Genomic DNA, 16,962 nt, shown 5'->3' with positions numbered 1-16,962 from the left:
TCAATCGTGATCAAATTACTAGTATAATTAACATATCCCATGTTTGTATAGTTATGCTATGAAAACAAATTTGATATGGAGACAATATTAACCACAAATGTCTGCGGCATATGACATTATTGACCATGCATGCTAGCAGTGAAACCATGGTTGAGCGAATCCAAGGGGGGTGGCACATTTCAAACACAAATGCCACTGCACTTTGTCTCCGAGTACTAGCCTCCTGCTATTGCAGTTCCCCATTATCGCTAAATCTAAGTTGGGTAAGGGGGAGTAGACAACATGTGCATTTCATATACAGATAGAGTAGGCGTAAGAAAATACAAGACAACAGATGAAGCTCTGGTTATTTGACGCAGAAAAAAATGTTCATTAATTAATGATAGAATACAACTCAAGTCTCAAAAATGTTACAACACTTCAAATAAAGAAAAGACAACAAAAACTCTGCTAGTATTTCTAATCTACTTTAGGCATGGTGATAATGATGCAACTTATATAGTAACACTTTGCCTGAAGCGTTTCCTACAGCCATAAAACCACCACCTGGACTAAAATCAATACAACGGGGATAATGCAGGCTCGCATTTGAACGCGGCCAGTTAGAGAAAACAGTGTAGGATGGTATATGTATTAATTTCAAACTACTATTCTTTGACCTTGAACAGATTGCTAATATTTGAGAGTCATGATTAAATTTCATGAAATCCACTTCAGTATTCAGGTTATCAATGGTCTTGATAGGTTTTCTCTTTCCCCCAAGAAATTCCTCACTATTGTAAATATTCACAACTCCACTAGCCGAACCAGCTGCAAAATGTGTCCCTACTGGAGAAGTACAAAGGGCTGTGCCGTTTAAACAGCCTTCATCTACACCTTTGTGCATACAAGTCCTTGTTCTCAGATCCCAATGGTAAACATGGCCATCACCACCGGTGCTCAACAACTTTTGTCCATCTTCAGTAAAAGCTAACGCACGGGCTGTTCCGTTCATCTTCAGAGTACCAACTAATTGCTTTGATTTTGTTGAAACCAGTAAAATATAACCTTCATCACCCACAAAGGCTATCATTTTAGAATCAGGAGAGACCTCAAAAACTTCAATACTCTTCTCTTCCCTATCCAACAGCGGACCAATTTTATCAACTCTAGCCTTAACTAAATCAAGACTATAAAAGAACTTTCTTCTTCCAGATATTATCACTTGAGACCCATCGGGCAAGAAAGATGCTTTTCGAATGGGGCAATCTTCAAGGAAGATGCTTTGAATTTTGGTGTTCCGTTTGCCATCGATTTGAAAGAATCTAAGATTCCGGTCTAATCCAGCAGCAAGAAGCAGCTGACCATTTCGATGGAACTGAACCGAATTAATGGGACCATTAGAAGGATCCTGAATGTTTGCATCTACAAGTTTCGAGTATTCAATATGACCTGGCAACAATTTTGAGCTGCTCTTCACAACCAAGTCTTCATTTGTTCTGAGAATATCATCCAGATCCTCATAACCCCGGCTCGCAACAACATTACTTCCATCATCTGTCAATTCATCATCAGAAGATCCATCCATTTTTGACCCTGAATCAAGCTGTGCCCAGTCAGTTCCTCGGTTGAGCTTCACATGTTGAGCCCTCAATCTTGACACATACTCTGAACCAGATATCACATTCTCGTCCTCTTCCTTCCTTAACTTCCTTAATCTGTTAACTTTGGCTGTGTTAACAGTGACTTTCTCTTCTTCCTCATCCACCCAAACCGGCTTTCTTCGCAAAGCATCATCATCACAACTTCCATCCGAGAAGTCAGAATCTTCTTGGTAAACAGTGAGGCCACTATCAGCAGAACGGTCAGTGAAGAACAAATTGGAAGCCTTTGCAGCAGTCATGGCTTCCCCTTCATCGTTATCCCCATTTCCAAATTCAAGAGGGGAGTAGAGAGACCCAAACAAAAAGCTTTCAAGTTTTTTCATCTCTTTAACTTGTTCTTTTGCCAAATGTTCTTCCTTTCCATCTAGCTTCCTCTTTTTCACTTCTACGGTATCAACATCATTATCTTGACCATCTTCAACTTCTTTTTCCTTAACGTCATCCTCTCTTTTGGTCTCATTTCTAGAGCGAGCATTTTGAGATATTAAACTCATATTTTACAAACAAACCTAAAAAATAAGCCAAAGTACAACTCAGATGAAACCTACCATCTAATCCAGTATGACAGTTGGAAACTGAAATCAAAACATAAGAAGAACAAGCAATGGACTCACTATGATAGTATACCTTAAGGCCCTGTTTGGATAAACAGCTTAGTGTGTGTATGGTTCTACAGTGACACATTGATTTTGAATGAACTAATTTTGTAAAATTAATTTTGACTAAAAGTGATTTATATTTAAATATATTTTTGTAAGTGTGAATTGAACAACAAATTCAAAGCTAAAATCAATTGTAAAAGCCAAAAACTACAAATTTTAGCTTCAAGTAGAATCAATTCTACAACACATCTAGAATCAATTTTAACACTTAATTTGCAGCTTATATCATAAGTATCTATAATCATGATATGTATAAGCTATCTCCGTGAGCTTATGAAAATAAGCTGAAAAGACCTTGTCCTAAGCTGTTTTCATAAGCTGTCTGAAACAATTATTCATGTCATGCCGCTAGATAAGACAACAACAAATCTAACTGACAGAACCCCAAATGAATTTATTTGATACAAACATTTGAAATGATGAATAATTTAAGTATTTATGTAGGATTCACCAGCTACATAAAAGTCACGATTAAGCTAAAGTATGGAAAATTAATTAAATGAAAATACCTTAATAATTATTGGGAATGAAACACTTGACGAAAGGTAGAGAGGGACGGACGATGGTAGCTGCTTAATCGAAAGGGTTTTGGTGAGCGAGTGGAGTGAGTGAGTCAATAGCCGAAAAGGGTTTAGCAATCACATGACAAGGGTATTTAAGTAAAAATGTTACTTATTTTTACTGAATTTGAAAAGCGACTTTTATTTTAACTAATAGTAATATCCATTGTATCCCTAATCTTAACTCAATTGATAAGGACAAAACATAATATATGCTAGGTTCGGGGTTTGAATCTCAGCCACCACAAAAAAAAAAATAGTAATATCTATCGGTGGCAAAACACTTTTGATTTTACTTCAGTAACTTTTAGCATGAATCACACGTGTACCAATGACTAAATATTTTTTATTTTTCTTTAAGTTGTGCGTCGCGCAGCTCATAGCATGCATCATGCATGTATTAGTAGTCGGTTCCTCTATTTTTCTTCATTCCTTTATCCATTTTTCCTCACCAAAGCGTATATAGTGACTATATCCCTTGGGATCACTTGATACATCAAGTAAAAAGTATAGCATGACCACATAGTTGTCTCTTTTGGGTGATTTGTCATGGTTCCAAGGTTTTGTATCCACCATTACCCTTTCCATGATCTTTCCTTTGATTTGTTACAAAACTCAACTAAAACATATTAAACCTTGCTAAAATTACTGTGAAGTGACTCATAATAACTGCTAAAAACATGATATGACAGACTGACATCACTCCTTTCCATCTTCATTTGACAATGGTTCGTCATATAATTCGCTACTTTAACGTAACCTCTTAGTGTGGTATATTCTTTCCCACTTGGATAACTCTTAAACATAGTGCTTACTTGATGTTAATCGGGGAGGGTGTTCTGACATTCAACGATATGTCACTGGTTTGTGCATGTTTCTTGGTTCTTCTTCGATATCATTGACAAGTAAAAAGCAAGTAAGAGACTCTAAATCTTCTACTGAATATGAGTAACGTGCCATGTTTGCTGCTTGTTCGCAAATAATTTGTTTTCAAGGTCTTTTGATTGAACTTGGATTTCCTCAAACATGGCCAATATCTCTTTAAGTCAACAACACAAGTGTTCATCCAAGTTGTTGAAAGTCTTGTCTTTCATGAACGCACCAATCATATCAAAGTCGTTTGTCATTCAACGTTACACCTATGATGACTACTTAATTGCAAGGTGGTTATTGACACCCGTGTTATCAATTTCTTGTTAGCAAATTGATGTTTATTGACCATTGACCAACCACATCAATTCGATGATGTTAATTAAGAATTGATTTCATCCCTTGTTGTAAATAATTTACTTTCCTAGAATATATTAGATAAATTAGACAATAGAGTATTCGTTATTACACTTTCTAATTAGGTGTAACAACTGATAGTATAAATAATATAAAATGCTATAGATAAAAATATCAAATCAAATTTATTGGCAATCCTTACTAATCTAAATAAAATGCTCACATCCATGTCTCATAATCTCAAGGTCCATAAGAAAATCTTAGAAACCTAAGAATTCAAAAATAACTACCAATATACCAAAATAATAAACAAAATATGCGAACTAATATTCCTAAAAAAAAAAACTAATAATTCATAAATGAGAAGTGTTATGGACACGCTCTTCTAACATTCTCTAACACCACTTTATTATTGGGTGAAACACATGTTGATCCCTCGCTTTGAAAATGAATTCCACATAAAGTGGTGAGTTCCACGTAGATTTCATCCAATAAAAGATGAGGTGTTAAAAGTGTTAAAAAGAGAGTGTTTATAGCATTTCTCCAAATGAATTGGACCAACTATAAGCCCTCTATCACAAATCTTCCTCCTTCAAGTCACTTTCTTCACTATTCTTGAATGCTTTCTCAACCTGGCCCCCATTCTTGAATTCAGTTAACTCTTTCTCCTTTGAACTAGTTTCATCACTAACCTTGTCATCAATTTGTGGATTTACTTGCTTGAATTCAGTTGAATGTTCCTCCTTGGAACCATTTTCTTCACTCACATTGGATACTTCATCAACTGTAGGTCCATAAGCCCAACTGCATACTAAATAATACAGTAGATTTAGAGCATTAATTCCAGCTATAACCCAATAATACTTGTCGAAATGACCCTTGTTAATATTATCAGAAACCCATCCTTCATTTCCTTCACTTGAAGTAGTATTTTCTATAATGCTCAATACTAAAGAGGATACCAAGTTTCCCACACCCATTCCCAATCCAGAAAGGGAAGCAGCAACACTAGCCATACTCTTTGGAAACTCTTTGTAATAAAACTCATTTTGGCCAATAACATTGAACATTTCAGCTATACCAGCCAAACAAAGTTGAGGTGCAAGCCACATTGCAGACATTTTCAACACTCCATGAGTATCATTCAAATATCCTTCTTTGATTGCTTCCTTTCTCCTTACAGTCTCAAAAATTGCTGCAACTACCAAGTGAAGACAATTAAAAAACAACCCAATTCCCATTCTTTTCTTTGGACCGATACTTACGGGCTTCCCTTTTATCTTTGATGCTAGAGGAATAAGAACACGATCATATATAATTATCCATATTAATATTGCAACTATCAAGATAACAGAATAAGATCCTGCTGGTACTTGAAAGTGTGAAGTGATATGTCTGTCTAAGGATTTAGCTTGCAGCAATCCAAATGAGCCACCAATGTTAATAGACATTGTGATTCCCGTTGACCACAATGGAATAACTTTAATAATGGCTTTTAGTTCTTCAACTTGATCTACTGTGCAGACACTCCAACGATTTATTGCTGAACCATCTGAGGCTATATCTTGTTCATGATCTTTAATAACACAAGCTTTATTTAGAAACCTGAAAATGAAATCAAATTTTTTATATGAGAAATGATTTTTGTAAAACCAAGTTTAGACAATCTTCACAACAACATCGTAAACGGTTAACAAGGTTAATTATGCTCAATTTATAGATGGTGAATGAATAAACCATGTGTCGAAACTCATTAACTAGCAACATAACTTCGTTCAACACGAGCTTGCAGGTCTGCAACTATATGTAAATTTGAACCTCTGAAAAATTGTGCTTAATCACATTCAAATTTGTGGTTAATGAAGTTATTTTGATGATTAATAAATTTCGACACCTGATATTTACTATTCCGGTCTCTATTATAAGAGAAAATTAACTTTTTAGATTCATTCAATAAATGATTTATATGGTCTAGATATTAGAAACTACATACATTTTTTATTGAATGAACTTTAAAAGTGAATTTTCTCTTATAATAGAGATTGGAGGAAGTATTCATTATCAATCTGTTGAACATAATTAACCATGAACCACAAAAGCTAAAAAGATGGTATAGTAATTTGATTCTATATACCTTAGTTTATCAGTTGGAACAACGAGGTCTGAGTCTTTTTTGTGATGGTAAAATTCAGGAGAGGTTTTAGGTGGCAATGTAAGTTTTCTGTTTTTATAGGCAGCAACAGATACTTGTGCAAAACCAGTGAGCAAGCTGGTTCTTTGTGTAATTTTCACATAAAGAGGAGAAGCAAGAAAGAACAAGACAGTTGATAAAAGCATGAGTGCTGCTGGTACACCAAAACCAACTTTCCAACCAAGATGATCTTGGATATATACTATTCCAGTGAGAGCTATTATGACAGCTATAGTTGTGAAAGCATAATACCAACTGAAGAATATTTCCAAAACCCTTTTGTTATTGGGATTATCTTTTCTATTCACTTGGTCTGCACCAAAAGCTAAAGAACATGCAATACCACCATTTCCAATTGCTATCAGAATTAAGGCAGAGAATAACATTGCCAATTGACCTGGTGTTGCTGATTCACAGCCTTCAGATGGATGGATGCAAGCAGGAGGCCGTGCCGACGGGATCATGGCTGTTAACCACAGCAGTGACATTCCCTATAACAACAAACAAAAAAGAGGCATCATTACAAAAATTTCTCATTATACCAATAATTTCTGAATATTAATTGAATATACCAAATTTGGTGGAACATTTTTCCTTTGTGTGCTTCTTTTTCATACATGAGAATATATCTGATGAATATTATATTCCTAGTTGAGGAAGATTCATAGATGAAGGGGTACTAGTTATGTGTCTCTCTTTATGTTTCAAATCAGTGTTGCCAAGAGGCTTTGGTCATGGATTGATTGAGGTATTCCTAATTTATTTTTGATAAATCAATACATTATAGATCATTGTTTATACACTTGCTTATCTTTTTATTTATCTGATGCACTAAACGTCTATACCAATGAATAGTGCTAGCTTATGTGTCTCTCTTTATGTTTCAAATCAGTGTTGCCAAGAGGCTTTGGTCATGGATTGATTGAGGTATTCCTAATTTATTTTTGATAAATCAATACTTTGTTGATCATTGTTTATACACTTGCTTATCTTTTTATTTATCTGATGCACTAAACGTCTATACCAATGAATAGTGCTAGCTTATGTGTCTCTCTTTATGTTTCAAATCAGTGTTGCCAAGAGGCTTTGATCATGGATTGATTGAGGTATTCCTAATTTATTTTTGATAAATCAATACATTGTTGATCATTGTTTATACACTTGCTTATCTTTTTATTTTCCTGATGCACTAAACGTCTATGCACATGAATAGTGCTAGCAACACTCTCCCAAACACCCACTTTCTTATTTGTTTAAATCAAGGTGGTTCTCACATTGAAAATGGGTCTCACTTAAAATAGTGGGACATATATTAATTTTCTCCAATAAGAGAGTGACTGTTAAAGAGAGTGCTCAAAAGAGAGTCCTTAGAATTCCTCCTATACCTATACCCACGGCTTGTTCGGTGTCTGTAGGTATATATCGTCTATACCTACAAATTTTATGGTCATTGCTAAAAGCGTCTGTTGGTATATGATTAAAGTTTAAGGGTCTTACTAACAAGTGTCTCTATTAGATTTGTTAAAGAATCAAATATAATAGTATTACTTTGTGGATGAATCCTGGATTTTGTGGGTGTTGAACATGAACTCACGTTTTTTTTCTTTTTTTTTTCCTTTTTTATTTTTTTTTACAATTTTTTTATAATTTATTTTATTTCGAAAATGATTATATAGATTTTTTATTTTTTTAATTTAGTAATTACACACGTGGCATGCCACTTAGGCGTTGACTCGGTCAAATTAACCAAAAGGTCAATATTGCAAAGGGGCTAAATCTTAGGGGACCAAAATTGTCATTTTTTTTATTAGGGGGCCAAAATCGCAACATTGACAAACTTAGGGAGTCAAAACTGTAGTTTAGCCAAGTTTAAAAAGTGTCATTTTCAATGTAAAACTTCCTTTCAACATAAAACTTAATTTTTATCATTTTTCATAGTTGAAAATTGTATTGAGTATGTCTTATACTCCCTCCGGTCTCAAATGTAAAAAACAATAAAAAAAATTGGTGATCTCAAATGTAAGCAAACATATACTAAAGTCATCCTATTAAATGTCACTATTTCAATTTTACCCTCGTTAACTTTATCCAATTTGTTTCATATTCCCATGTTTAACACTTTCCAAAGATTTTTCACTCATTTACTACCTAAAAAATTATTCTAAGACAAGGACAAAATTGAAAAGATGTTATTTTTTATAATGACTTAAATGCAGTCATTCTACTTTCTTAATAAATGGGTTTTTTTAGGAGAATATTAACTAGTGTCCTGGGCACTAGTTAAAGACCTTAAATAATAATTTTTTTATGAATGTTTGTGGAATCAATGTATTGGAAATTGAAAACTTTAACATTTTTAAGGAATAATTACTTAATTTAGAATGTTTAATGAGTGCATCGGAGCACTCGTTGACAAGACCCTTTAAAAAATTATTACTCCATCCGTTTCAAAATGAGTGTCGCTTTAGCCAAAAAAAATTGTTTCAAAATGAGTGTCGTTTTACATTTCCAATACAACTTTAATTTTTTTCTTCCAACTTTACCCTCTCCAACTCTTCTCTCACACAATTTTCAATGCAACTTTAATTTTGTCTTTTTCTTATAAAGTAAGGGCAGTTTAGTAAAAGCGTTATATCCAATGATTATTTCATTCTATTTCTTAATCTGTGTGCCAAAGCCTAAAGCGACACTCATTTTGAAACGGAGGGAGTACTTAATTTAGAATGCTTAAATAGTGCCCCTGAGGTCTTGTTAACGAGATGCTTGAATTACACTCCCCTCCCCTCTTATGTTAAAATATACACTCCCCTCCCTTGAAAAGTAAAATTTATATTCCTCTCCCTTTTAAGATGCTTGAATTACAACCCTCTTTCTTAATAATTAAATATGCAATACACTTTAATCTATTTTAACATAAATAAATATTTTTATGATATATACTAATTTTGAACCACCATTTAATAAAAATAAATTCATTTCTTTATAAATTAAATTTCAATGATAAATAAATTTAAATATTTTTCTATTAACTTTATAATTTAGAGTATAAAATTAAATTTTGAATAACCTTACTTTATTGTCTTTAGTAATTTTTCACATATTTTAATTTTATTTTGGGTTGTTTCATATTTTATAATAGGGTTTAAAACTATATGTTAATGAAATTGTGAATAAAAAATAGCAAAAAATATGTATTCAAATTTTGATTATATTAAAATAGACCCGCAATAATATTTCCAAGATTATTAGAAATAATTTTTTTTATCGAAGGAATAAAATGTAGATTTTAACATAAGTGGAGATTGCAGTGTAATTTAAGCTTCTCTTAAGGAACGTGAAATGTTTTCTAATATGTTTTGAATAAGAGGGGAGGAGAGTGTATATTTTAACATATAAGAGAAAAAAAAGTATAATTCAAGCATCTTTGAGAGACGGATATTATAATTTACTCTTATGTTATTTATAACAATCATGATCTAATAATAATTACTCACGAAAATTCTATCATTTAGACACAGCAAAGCATACATACCAAAGTATATGTATGAAAATAACCCGCTCATACACACTCATATTCGTTGAATATTACAACCCACATTTATTTAATAAAAAAACGTTCTCGTGGGTTTAGCTCAGTCGGTAATGACAATACATAATATATGTAAAGTTCGGAGTTAAAAAAATTAATTAAAAAACACTACTTTTTATTTTATTTTTGGGTTAAATATGTTTTTGGTCCTTATAAATATACAAACTTTTCGTTTTAGTCCCTCTAAAATTTTCCTTCAACTTTTAGTCCTCCAAAAATTTTCCATTTTCACTTTTGGTCCCTCTTTTAAAGTAAACTCATATGTAGAATTTATATTTTTGAATAAAATTTTGCAGAAAAATTAATAATATTATAAAAATCTCTCCCAAAAAAATTTAGAATTTTTTAACAAAACATGAATTTAATATGAATTTTTATATATTTTATGGCTAAAAATTCATATTAAATTTATGTTTTGTTAAAAAATTCTAATTTTTTTTGGAAAATATTTTTACAATATTCTACACATTTCTGCACAATTTCATTAAAAAAAAAATACTAAAATTAACTTAAAAATAGGGACCAAAAGTAGTGTTTGAAAATTTTATAGGGACTAAAAATTGAAGGAAAATTTTAGAGGGACTAAAACGAAAAGTTGGTATATTTATAGGGACCAAAAACATATTTAACCCTTTATTTTTTAGGGAACACTATGCTGACTTTGGCCACATAATTTTTTTTTAGGAATAATCAACAAATCTTATACTCCTTCCGTTTCAAAATTAGTGTCGTTTTAGGTGTTTACACACATATTAAGAAATGCAATGATTAAAAGAAAAAGAATGATTATTTTACCAAATTATCCTTATTAACTATTGGTTAGTTTTAAAAGTAATAATACTTTAGAAGTAGTGTGCAGAGTATTAATTGGAGGGTACAATTGAAAAGAAAGTTATTATTGCATTGAAAACTAAAAGTGATATTCATTTTAAAACAATTTTTTTTGGCTAAAACGACATTCATTTTAAAACAGATGGAGTAGTTGCTCTGCTCACTAGTATCTCTACTTGGAGGACTACAGACAGTTAGTAAAGTAGCAGTTCAACTCAAGCCTCGAGGTTCACGTGGAGAACGCTGGCTACCTAGGATTTTTGGAGAAACTTTTATGTTTGTCTTTGAATCATATGTCTAGATCCAGAAAAAAAGAATGGTAGAATCATGCTAACAAATATCTTTAGGTACTTGTTAAAGATTTAAAATAGAAAATAATTGATAAATTTTATATTGAAAAAAAATTTCTTTTTAATATTTTATTGTGTTGAATACACAACTTTTAAGATCTTTTAAGATAAATCTTCCACTTTAAACTTTTTATCAAAGAGCAATGCTATAGTACACGACACTATATGCAGCACGAAGCACACGACCTGTATGTGGCATCACTATCCATTGTTTAAATAAAATTTAATTAAAATAAATGAAAACAATCTGAAATTGCGCCCTGGTGGAAAACAAAGTCGTGTGGGTAGCACGACAAATTGATGTCGTGCAATTTAGCATTTTTGTTTATCAAATGTTCTAACAGCATTAGTTAAAATTTAAAAAAAATAAAATCATATGCTTGAATTCTTTTCGCCGTTTATGGATATAATATAATAGATAGTCCAATTGATTAATGGAATATGCTACACTTTATAGAGGGGCCACTGCCATGGTCCAAATTTTATAATCTTGAATACACCCGAATTTACAGAGTCTTATACTTCTCATGCTATACGCCACCTCCACATGGTGTACGTTGAGTTGCACTTGCACCTACAATTTTTAATTTATTTTATTTTATTTATAATAATCATGATATAATACCAATTATTCATTATTTTATCGTTTAGACCTACCAGCGCATACATACCAAAGTATGTATGAAAATAACTCATTCATACGCACTCATTTTCCTTGAATATTATAACCCACATTCATTAATGAAAAAACACTATCCCACCTTTTTTTTAGGGAACCCTATGCCGACTTGGCCACATAAATTTTATTAGGAATAATCAACATCAGTATGAGTCGTATCAGCCTCAGTATGAGCATGCTCATTTGTAAGAGGGTGAGGCTCAGGAGGAGCAGGCCGGACCGTAGGACTTTTCCAAGGGCCTACTGAGTTGTCGCTTCTACCGAATTTCGGTATAATTGTTTAATTTTATTTTAATGATATGCTAATTTTTATGATTTAAATTTTTTTGTTACGATAATTTAAATTCAAGAACAAGATGCCACCAGACCCTCAAACCCTTCGCCTCAAAGATTGGTTTTCCAGATATGACTTTACAGTAAAACACATCAAAGGAAAACAAAATCATAAGTTGAACGCTGTCTCGCATGGGAATAAGCTTAGTCATGATACCTTGAGAGTAGCAGGAGATGGAAAGGAATGGTTTTGGACGCCGATGAATGCCTATAATGACTTAAATGCAATCATTCTTTTTTTTTTGGTTACAACTTAAATCCAGTCATTCTACTTTCTTAATAAATGTGTTATTTATTTTATTTCTTACATTCAAGATCGGAGGGAGTATGCATCTGATTATTCAAATCTATACAATTCACTCCCAAAATTAAACTTAATAATAGGTATATTCAAGTCAAAAGATACGAAAAACACAATGGAATAAAAAAGGAATTAAATCATACCAGGAAACTGATAGAAGAACCTAATCCAACACCTAGGAAACGACCCAGATAAGAATCTGCAATAAAAGCACCAACCACAGGTGTGAAATTGCTAGCTGCAGAGGATAAGAGAAGTATCTGAGTAGATATGCCAAGGTGAAGTCTGTATGATCCCATCAAATACAATATCATGTTTGGTAATAGTCCCAAACTTGCCATCTTAGCAAGTGCCTCATTCCCTGCAATCAAAATAATCATAACAAAACCATATTACACGTAAAAATTCAAGCTCATTCAAAGTAAAAATAAAATAAAAATTCTTGCAAGTCATAGATAAGATACCAATGATAAAAGGCATGGTGACAAGACCACCCTTGCTTCTTTGTGGTTGTTGTTGAGAAACCATTTCTTCTTCATTAGCATCAACAGAACAAAGTTGAAGTTCCTTGTCCATTTTTTTAATTAGTAAATGATAATGTTCCTGATGCAGAAGATAGATAGAAAGACAAGTAGAGTGAAGTGTTTATATAAAAGTAGCTAGCACCTAGCAATGTGGATGCAAATTATTATATTTTATTTGAAGAAACCTTTTTTGTTTTCTTTCTTTTGGTACAGAAAGCGAGTGGTTTTACTAAAAAAATATAATTAAGTAAAGGGAAATGTTATTGAAAGAAGAGGTGTGAAATGAAAAGATGTCAATTTGGTTTTTTGCACAATCCAGTCAATGGCGTATGCGCGTGTATGTGTCATGTATGCACTTTCTTTATTTTATTTCATTTTTGCTAAAATGACGATATTCATTTAAATTGATAGAGTATATTAATATAATACAAACTTAAAGTCGCTAAAAATAAAAAAAATAAGTTTGCAAAAAAAGTCGCATCATTCATGTTGATAACATAAAACAGCAAAGTGCATATGTCTAAAAATATGACTATATTTAATTCCTAAAAAAATGATTATATTCAAATATATAGAATACTCATCATGTCTTCGGATCTGCAATTTTGACGATATCAAAGTCATTGATTGAATCTACACTTAATCAAAACTAATCTTTCAACATGAAATCGAATAAACACCGCAAACGCGACATAAAAACTACATTGCACAAAGACGAAAAATCAAAACAAACAGAGTCGTACTAAGACTACGAAAACACAAAACAAACAAATAAAGACTTAGAATATGTGAAAATCATTTATTTAACTAAAAGAAAAACAACGTAGTATGGTGATTTTCGATCAAAATTGACCATAAATTATACATCTATAATACATAAAAAGTGGAAACGGCTAAGGTTTGAGAAGGATAAAAGAGGGAAAAAAATGTTAAAACTTGTAATTGAATATTATTATTTTTTTTTTTGTCAAGAAAAAAAGGTTTGCAAATAATCAAATCGGATTGTATATGACACCACCTTAAGGGTGTGTTTGGATTGGAAGAGAAGTTGTGAAGAGAGAAAGTGGTGAGAGAGAGTACGAGAAGAGAGAATTATGTGAGAAATAGAGTAGATTTGATGTATTGTTTGGTATAAGAGAGATTGAAGAGAAATATAAGAGAGAGAAGTGTTGATTACTTTCAAAAGTACTAAAATACCCCTCAATTTAAAAACCTTAAAAAAAATTATAAAATCTAATTGATATAACTAGATTTTTAAACTAATTTTATCACCACAAAAAAAAACTAATTTTATCAATTTAAGGTGATTAATTAAACTATTATATTTAATCAAAAAAAACTAACTTTGAGATATCTCCCTAAAAAAAAACTTTGAGATATCCGTCAAAAATTTTGTTACAAGACATAAGCAAATTATTGCTTGATTAAATATGTTAACAATGTTTGACGGATTAAAGAAAAAAATAAAAAAAGCAGCCAACCATTATATGAATTAATTGCTCCTTCAAAAAAAAACAAAGAATTAATTGCTGGTATTTTTAGTAGTGAATTAATGGCTGCCTGTTAATCGCTAGTTATTCTGACACAAGAACAAAATTTAAAACAGTTATAAAAAGAAATTAAAACGTAATCAGTTATTCTGGCTACATGAGGGTTTGATCTTGCTTTAAATCAATTTATAATTCCCAGCATTAAGTAGCAATCAGGACCGACTAAAAAAACAAAGAAAGCATGGGCAATAATGTAAATTAACCAATAAATCAGTTGTTCTTCCCTTTTCTTCGCAGTGGAGCGAAGAAAGCAAAAAGTGGATATTTTATCTTTGCTATTTCTCTCTTCAACTTCTCTCCTGTTCCAAACAGAAGAAAAACACTATCTCTTCCCTATTTCTCTCTCCCCTATTTCTCTCTTCCCTATTTCTCTGCAAACAAACATAGAGTAAAACTTTTACTACTTGACCACTAACAATTTTGCTATCGAATATGTTTTTTTAACAGAATAATAACATTAACATGTGTACGAATGTATTTTGTTTTGTCTTTCTAAACAAATGCACCGCTAATCTTAACAAAACCAATTCTTTTACTTTTTGAACCACAAATGACGTCCACTCTGACTTTTTTTATTATTTTTTTTGTTGCAAAATTTAGTTTGACTTATAGGTGAACTAACTGGCATATATAACTAAGTTTGCATCATGCTATGGATTTCAGCAATAACAAATACTCCGAAAGTTTTGAAAATTAATTTTAATTTTTAAAAAATAAATAGACACAATTTTTGATACATAATTTTTATTTTTGGTAAGGCAACATGTCATTGTTTTTCTATAATTTTTTTTTTGGTACAATTGTTTTTCTATAATTATTTGTGGAAAATGGGTTGAAGTTTCGCATCGATTGAGTTACGTCCTCTACATAAGTTTTAAAATGAGTGTCATTTTAGTAAATAAAATTTATTTTATAAAATGAACGTCATTTTTACTTTTATAATATAAGAATTTTCGTTATCAATACTTAATTTCTTCAAACATTGGTCTCTCTGCATTTTCTAGTACTAAGTTTAGTTTTTTCTATTTTATAAAAGTTTATGCCACATGTTTCAAGTAACTTTTTTGATAATACATCATTGTTAAAACCTTAAAATATTCTGAATTTGATAAAGAAAAATTGTCATAAAAAATGAACTTAATAATTTAATCTTTAATTTAATACGATAATAAATTAATAAAGATTAAATATTTAAATTATTAAAATAATGTTATTTAACATATTATCGAAAAAGTCACTTGAAACATGCGGTGTGAATTTTTGTAATTAAACATAGACTAAAATTGATAACAAAATTTTTAAAGAAACCAATGATTCAAGTAAGGGAAATGTTAACCGGTGCCCCCGGAACACTGGTTAAGGAAGCAAAAGTAGAAGCTTTTGCATTGAAAATTGTGTAATCAATGCTTCAAAAGTCAAAAAAGTGTCTTTTTCAATTTAATTTTTCCTTTTCTAGATACCTTAACCAGTGCCTCGGGGGCACCGGTTAACACAACCCTTCAAGTAAATAAAAATATGTTACGATAAAATGTGAACTCTAGCATGCAAGTAAGAGCCCGTTTGTTTGGGCTTTTTTTTAAAAAGAAATCTATTTTTTCAACTAAAAAATCACTTTTTTTGTTTTTGTAGTGTTTGTTTCAGATTTTTTAAAAATCCATTTTGTTAAAAAAATCATTTTTAGCCTCAAAATGAAAATCTATTTCAAGTAGCTTTTCCAAAATCTATTTTTTTCTAAATACAAGGAACTCAAGTGTAAGAGCTTCAAATCTTAAAAAATGATTTTTATCTTAGCAAACAAACAGAATAGCTTTAGATTTTTTTAAAAAATCTCTAAAAAAAAATCTCTAGATTCTTTTAACTCAAAATCTATTTTCTTTAAAGCTGAAACAAACGCACCCTAATTGTGACGATGGTTTCTAATCTTGAAGGGAATACGAGCAGATTTCTTGAAGGCCAATAGAGCACGCGTGGAGTCACCTTCTACCCAAACATGAGACCAACATACTCTAAACCCAATATCATTTAGAAGCAAAACATCTTAAAAAAGAACCTTTGTAATCACAGAAAATACCTCCATAAGCCCCAATATCATCAAACAAAGAGCCATCCGAATTCATCTTAATATACATGGTCATCTTAAAATACTGGCTAGTCATGGTCATGTTATTACCAATGTAATTTGGTGGGATTTTTTACCTATTTTTTTAGGATGGATTTTTCAGGGACATACATGGTCTTCCGAATTTTCGTTTCCCTTATATCTATGTTTTACCATTCTTGTTTTATGTTTTTGAGGGTTTTGGCATAGTCCCCTTTTTGTACAATATTTTCTTTTTTTAATAAAATTTTCGAACATGTGGTGGTACAGGATGGAAGAAGCTTTGGGATGTCAACCTAGTCGGATGTGTAGCTTTTCCTTGATGTCTTCCTTACTATATTTTGATTCATAAAAAAAGGGGGACAAAAAGAAAACTTTAAACACGGTTGTTTTGAAAGGAAATAAAGCGTTGACATTTATTTGG

General features: G+C 31.5%; 2 protein-coding genes across 3 annotated transcripts; both read right to left on the bottom strand.

The window, feature by feature from the left end:
- Positions 1 to 349: 349 nt before the first annotated feature.
- Positions 350 to 2,911, bottom strand: LOC146951312 (U3 small nucleolar RNA-associated protein 18 homolog). 2 transcript variants are annotated; one of them, XM_085747269.1, is made up of 2 exons: positions 2,815 to 2,911; positions 350 to 2,152 (listed from the first exon to the last, which is right to left on the bottom strand). In XM_085747269.1, exon 2 carries the CDS (start codon positions 2,135 to 2,137, stop codon positions 470 to 472), a length of 1,668 nt encoding a protein of 555 aa, XP_085603395.1. In that variant the 5' UTR covers positions 2,138 to 2,152; positions 2,815 to 2,911; the 3' UTR covers positions 350 to 469. The 2 variants fall into 2 exon arrangements, with proteins under 2 accessions (XP_085603395.1, XP_085603396.1); XM_085747270.1 differs by having other exon boundaries at positions 350 to 2,105.
- A 1,353-nt stretch (positions 2,912 to 4,264) lies between these two features.
- Positions 4,265 to 12,987, bottom strand: LOC146951311 (protein NRT1/ PTR FAMILY 1.1-like). The gene is made up of 4 exons (XM_085747268.1): positions 12,831 to 12,987; positions 12,510 to 12,727; positions 6,227 to 6,774; positions 4,265 to 5,697 (listed from the first exon to the last, which is right to left on the bottom strand). The coding sequence occupies exons 1-4, from the start codon at positions 12,940 to 12,942 to the stop codon at positions 4,668 to 4,670; spliced, it is 1,908 nt and encodes a 635-aa protein (XP_085603394.1). The 5' UTR covers positions 12,943 to 12,987; the 3' UTR covers positions 4,265 to 4,667.
- Between the last annotated feature and the right edge of the window lie 3,975 nt (positions 12,988 to 16,962).

The sequence above is a fragment of the Medicago sativa genome, chromosome 2, assembly GCF_051527215.1.
Source record: "Medicago sativa cultivar Bolivia chromosome 2, Bolivia_mono, whole genome shotgun sequence".
Classification (NCBI taxonomy): domain Eukaryota; kingdom Viridiplantae; phylum Streptophyta; class Magnoliopsida; order Fabales; family Fabaceae; genus Medicago; species Medicago sativa.
This window is presented reverse-complemented; position numbering and strand designations above follow the sequence as displayed.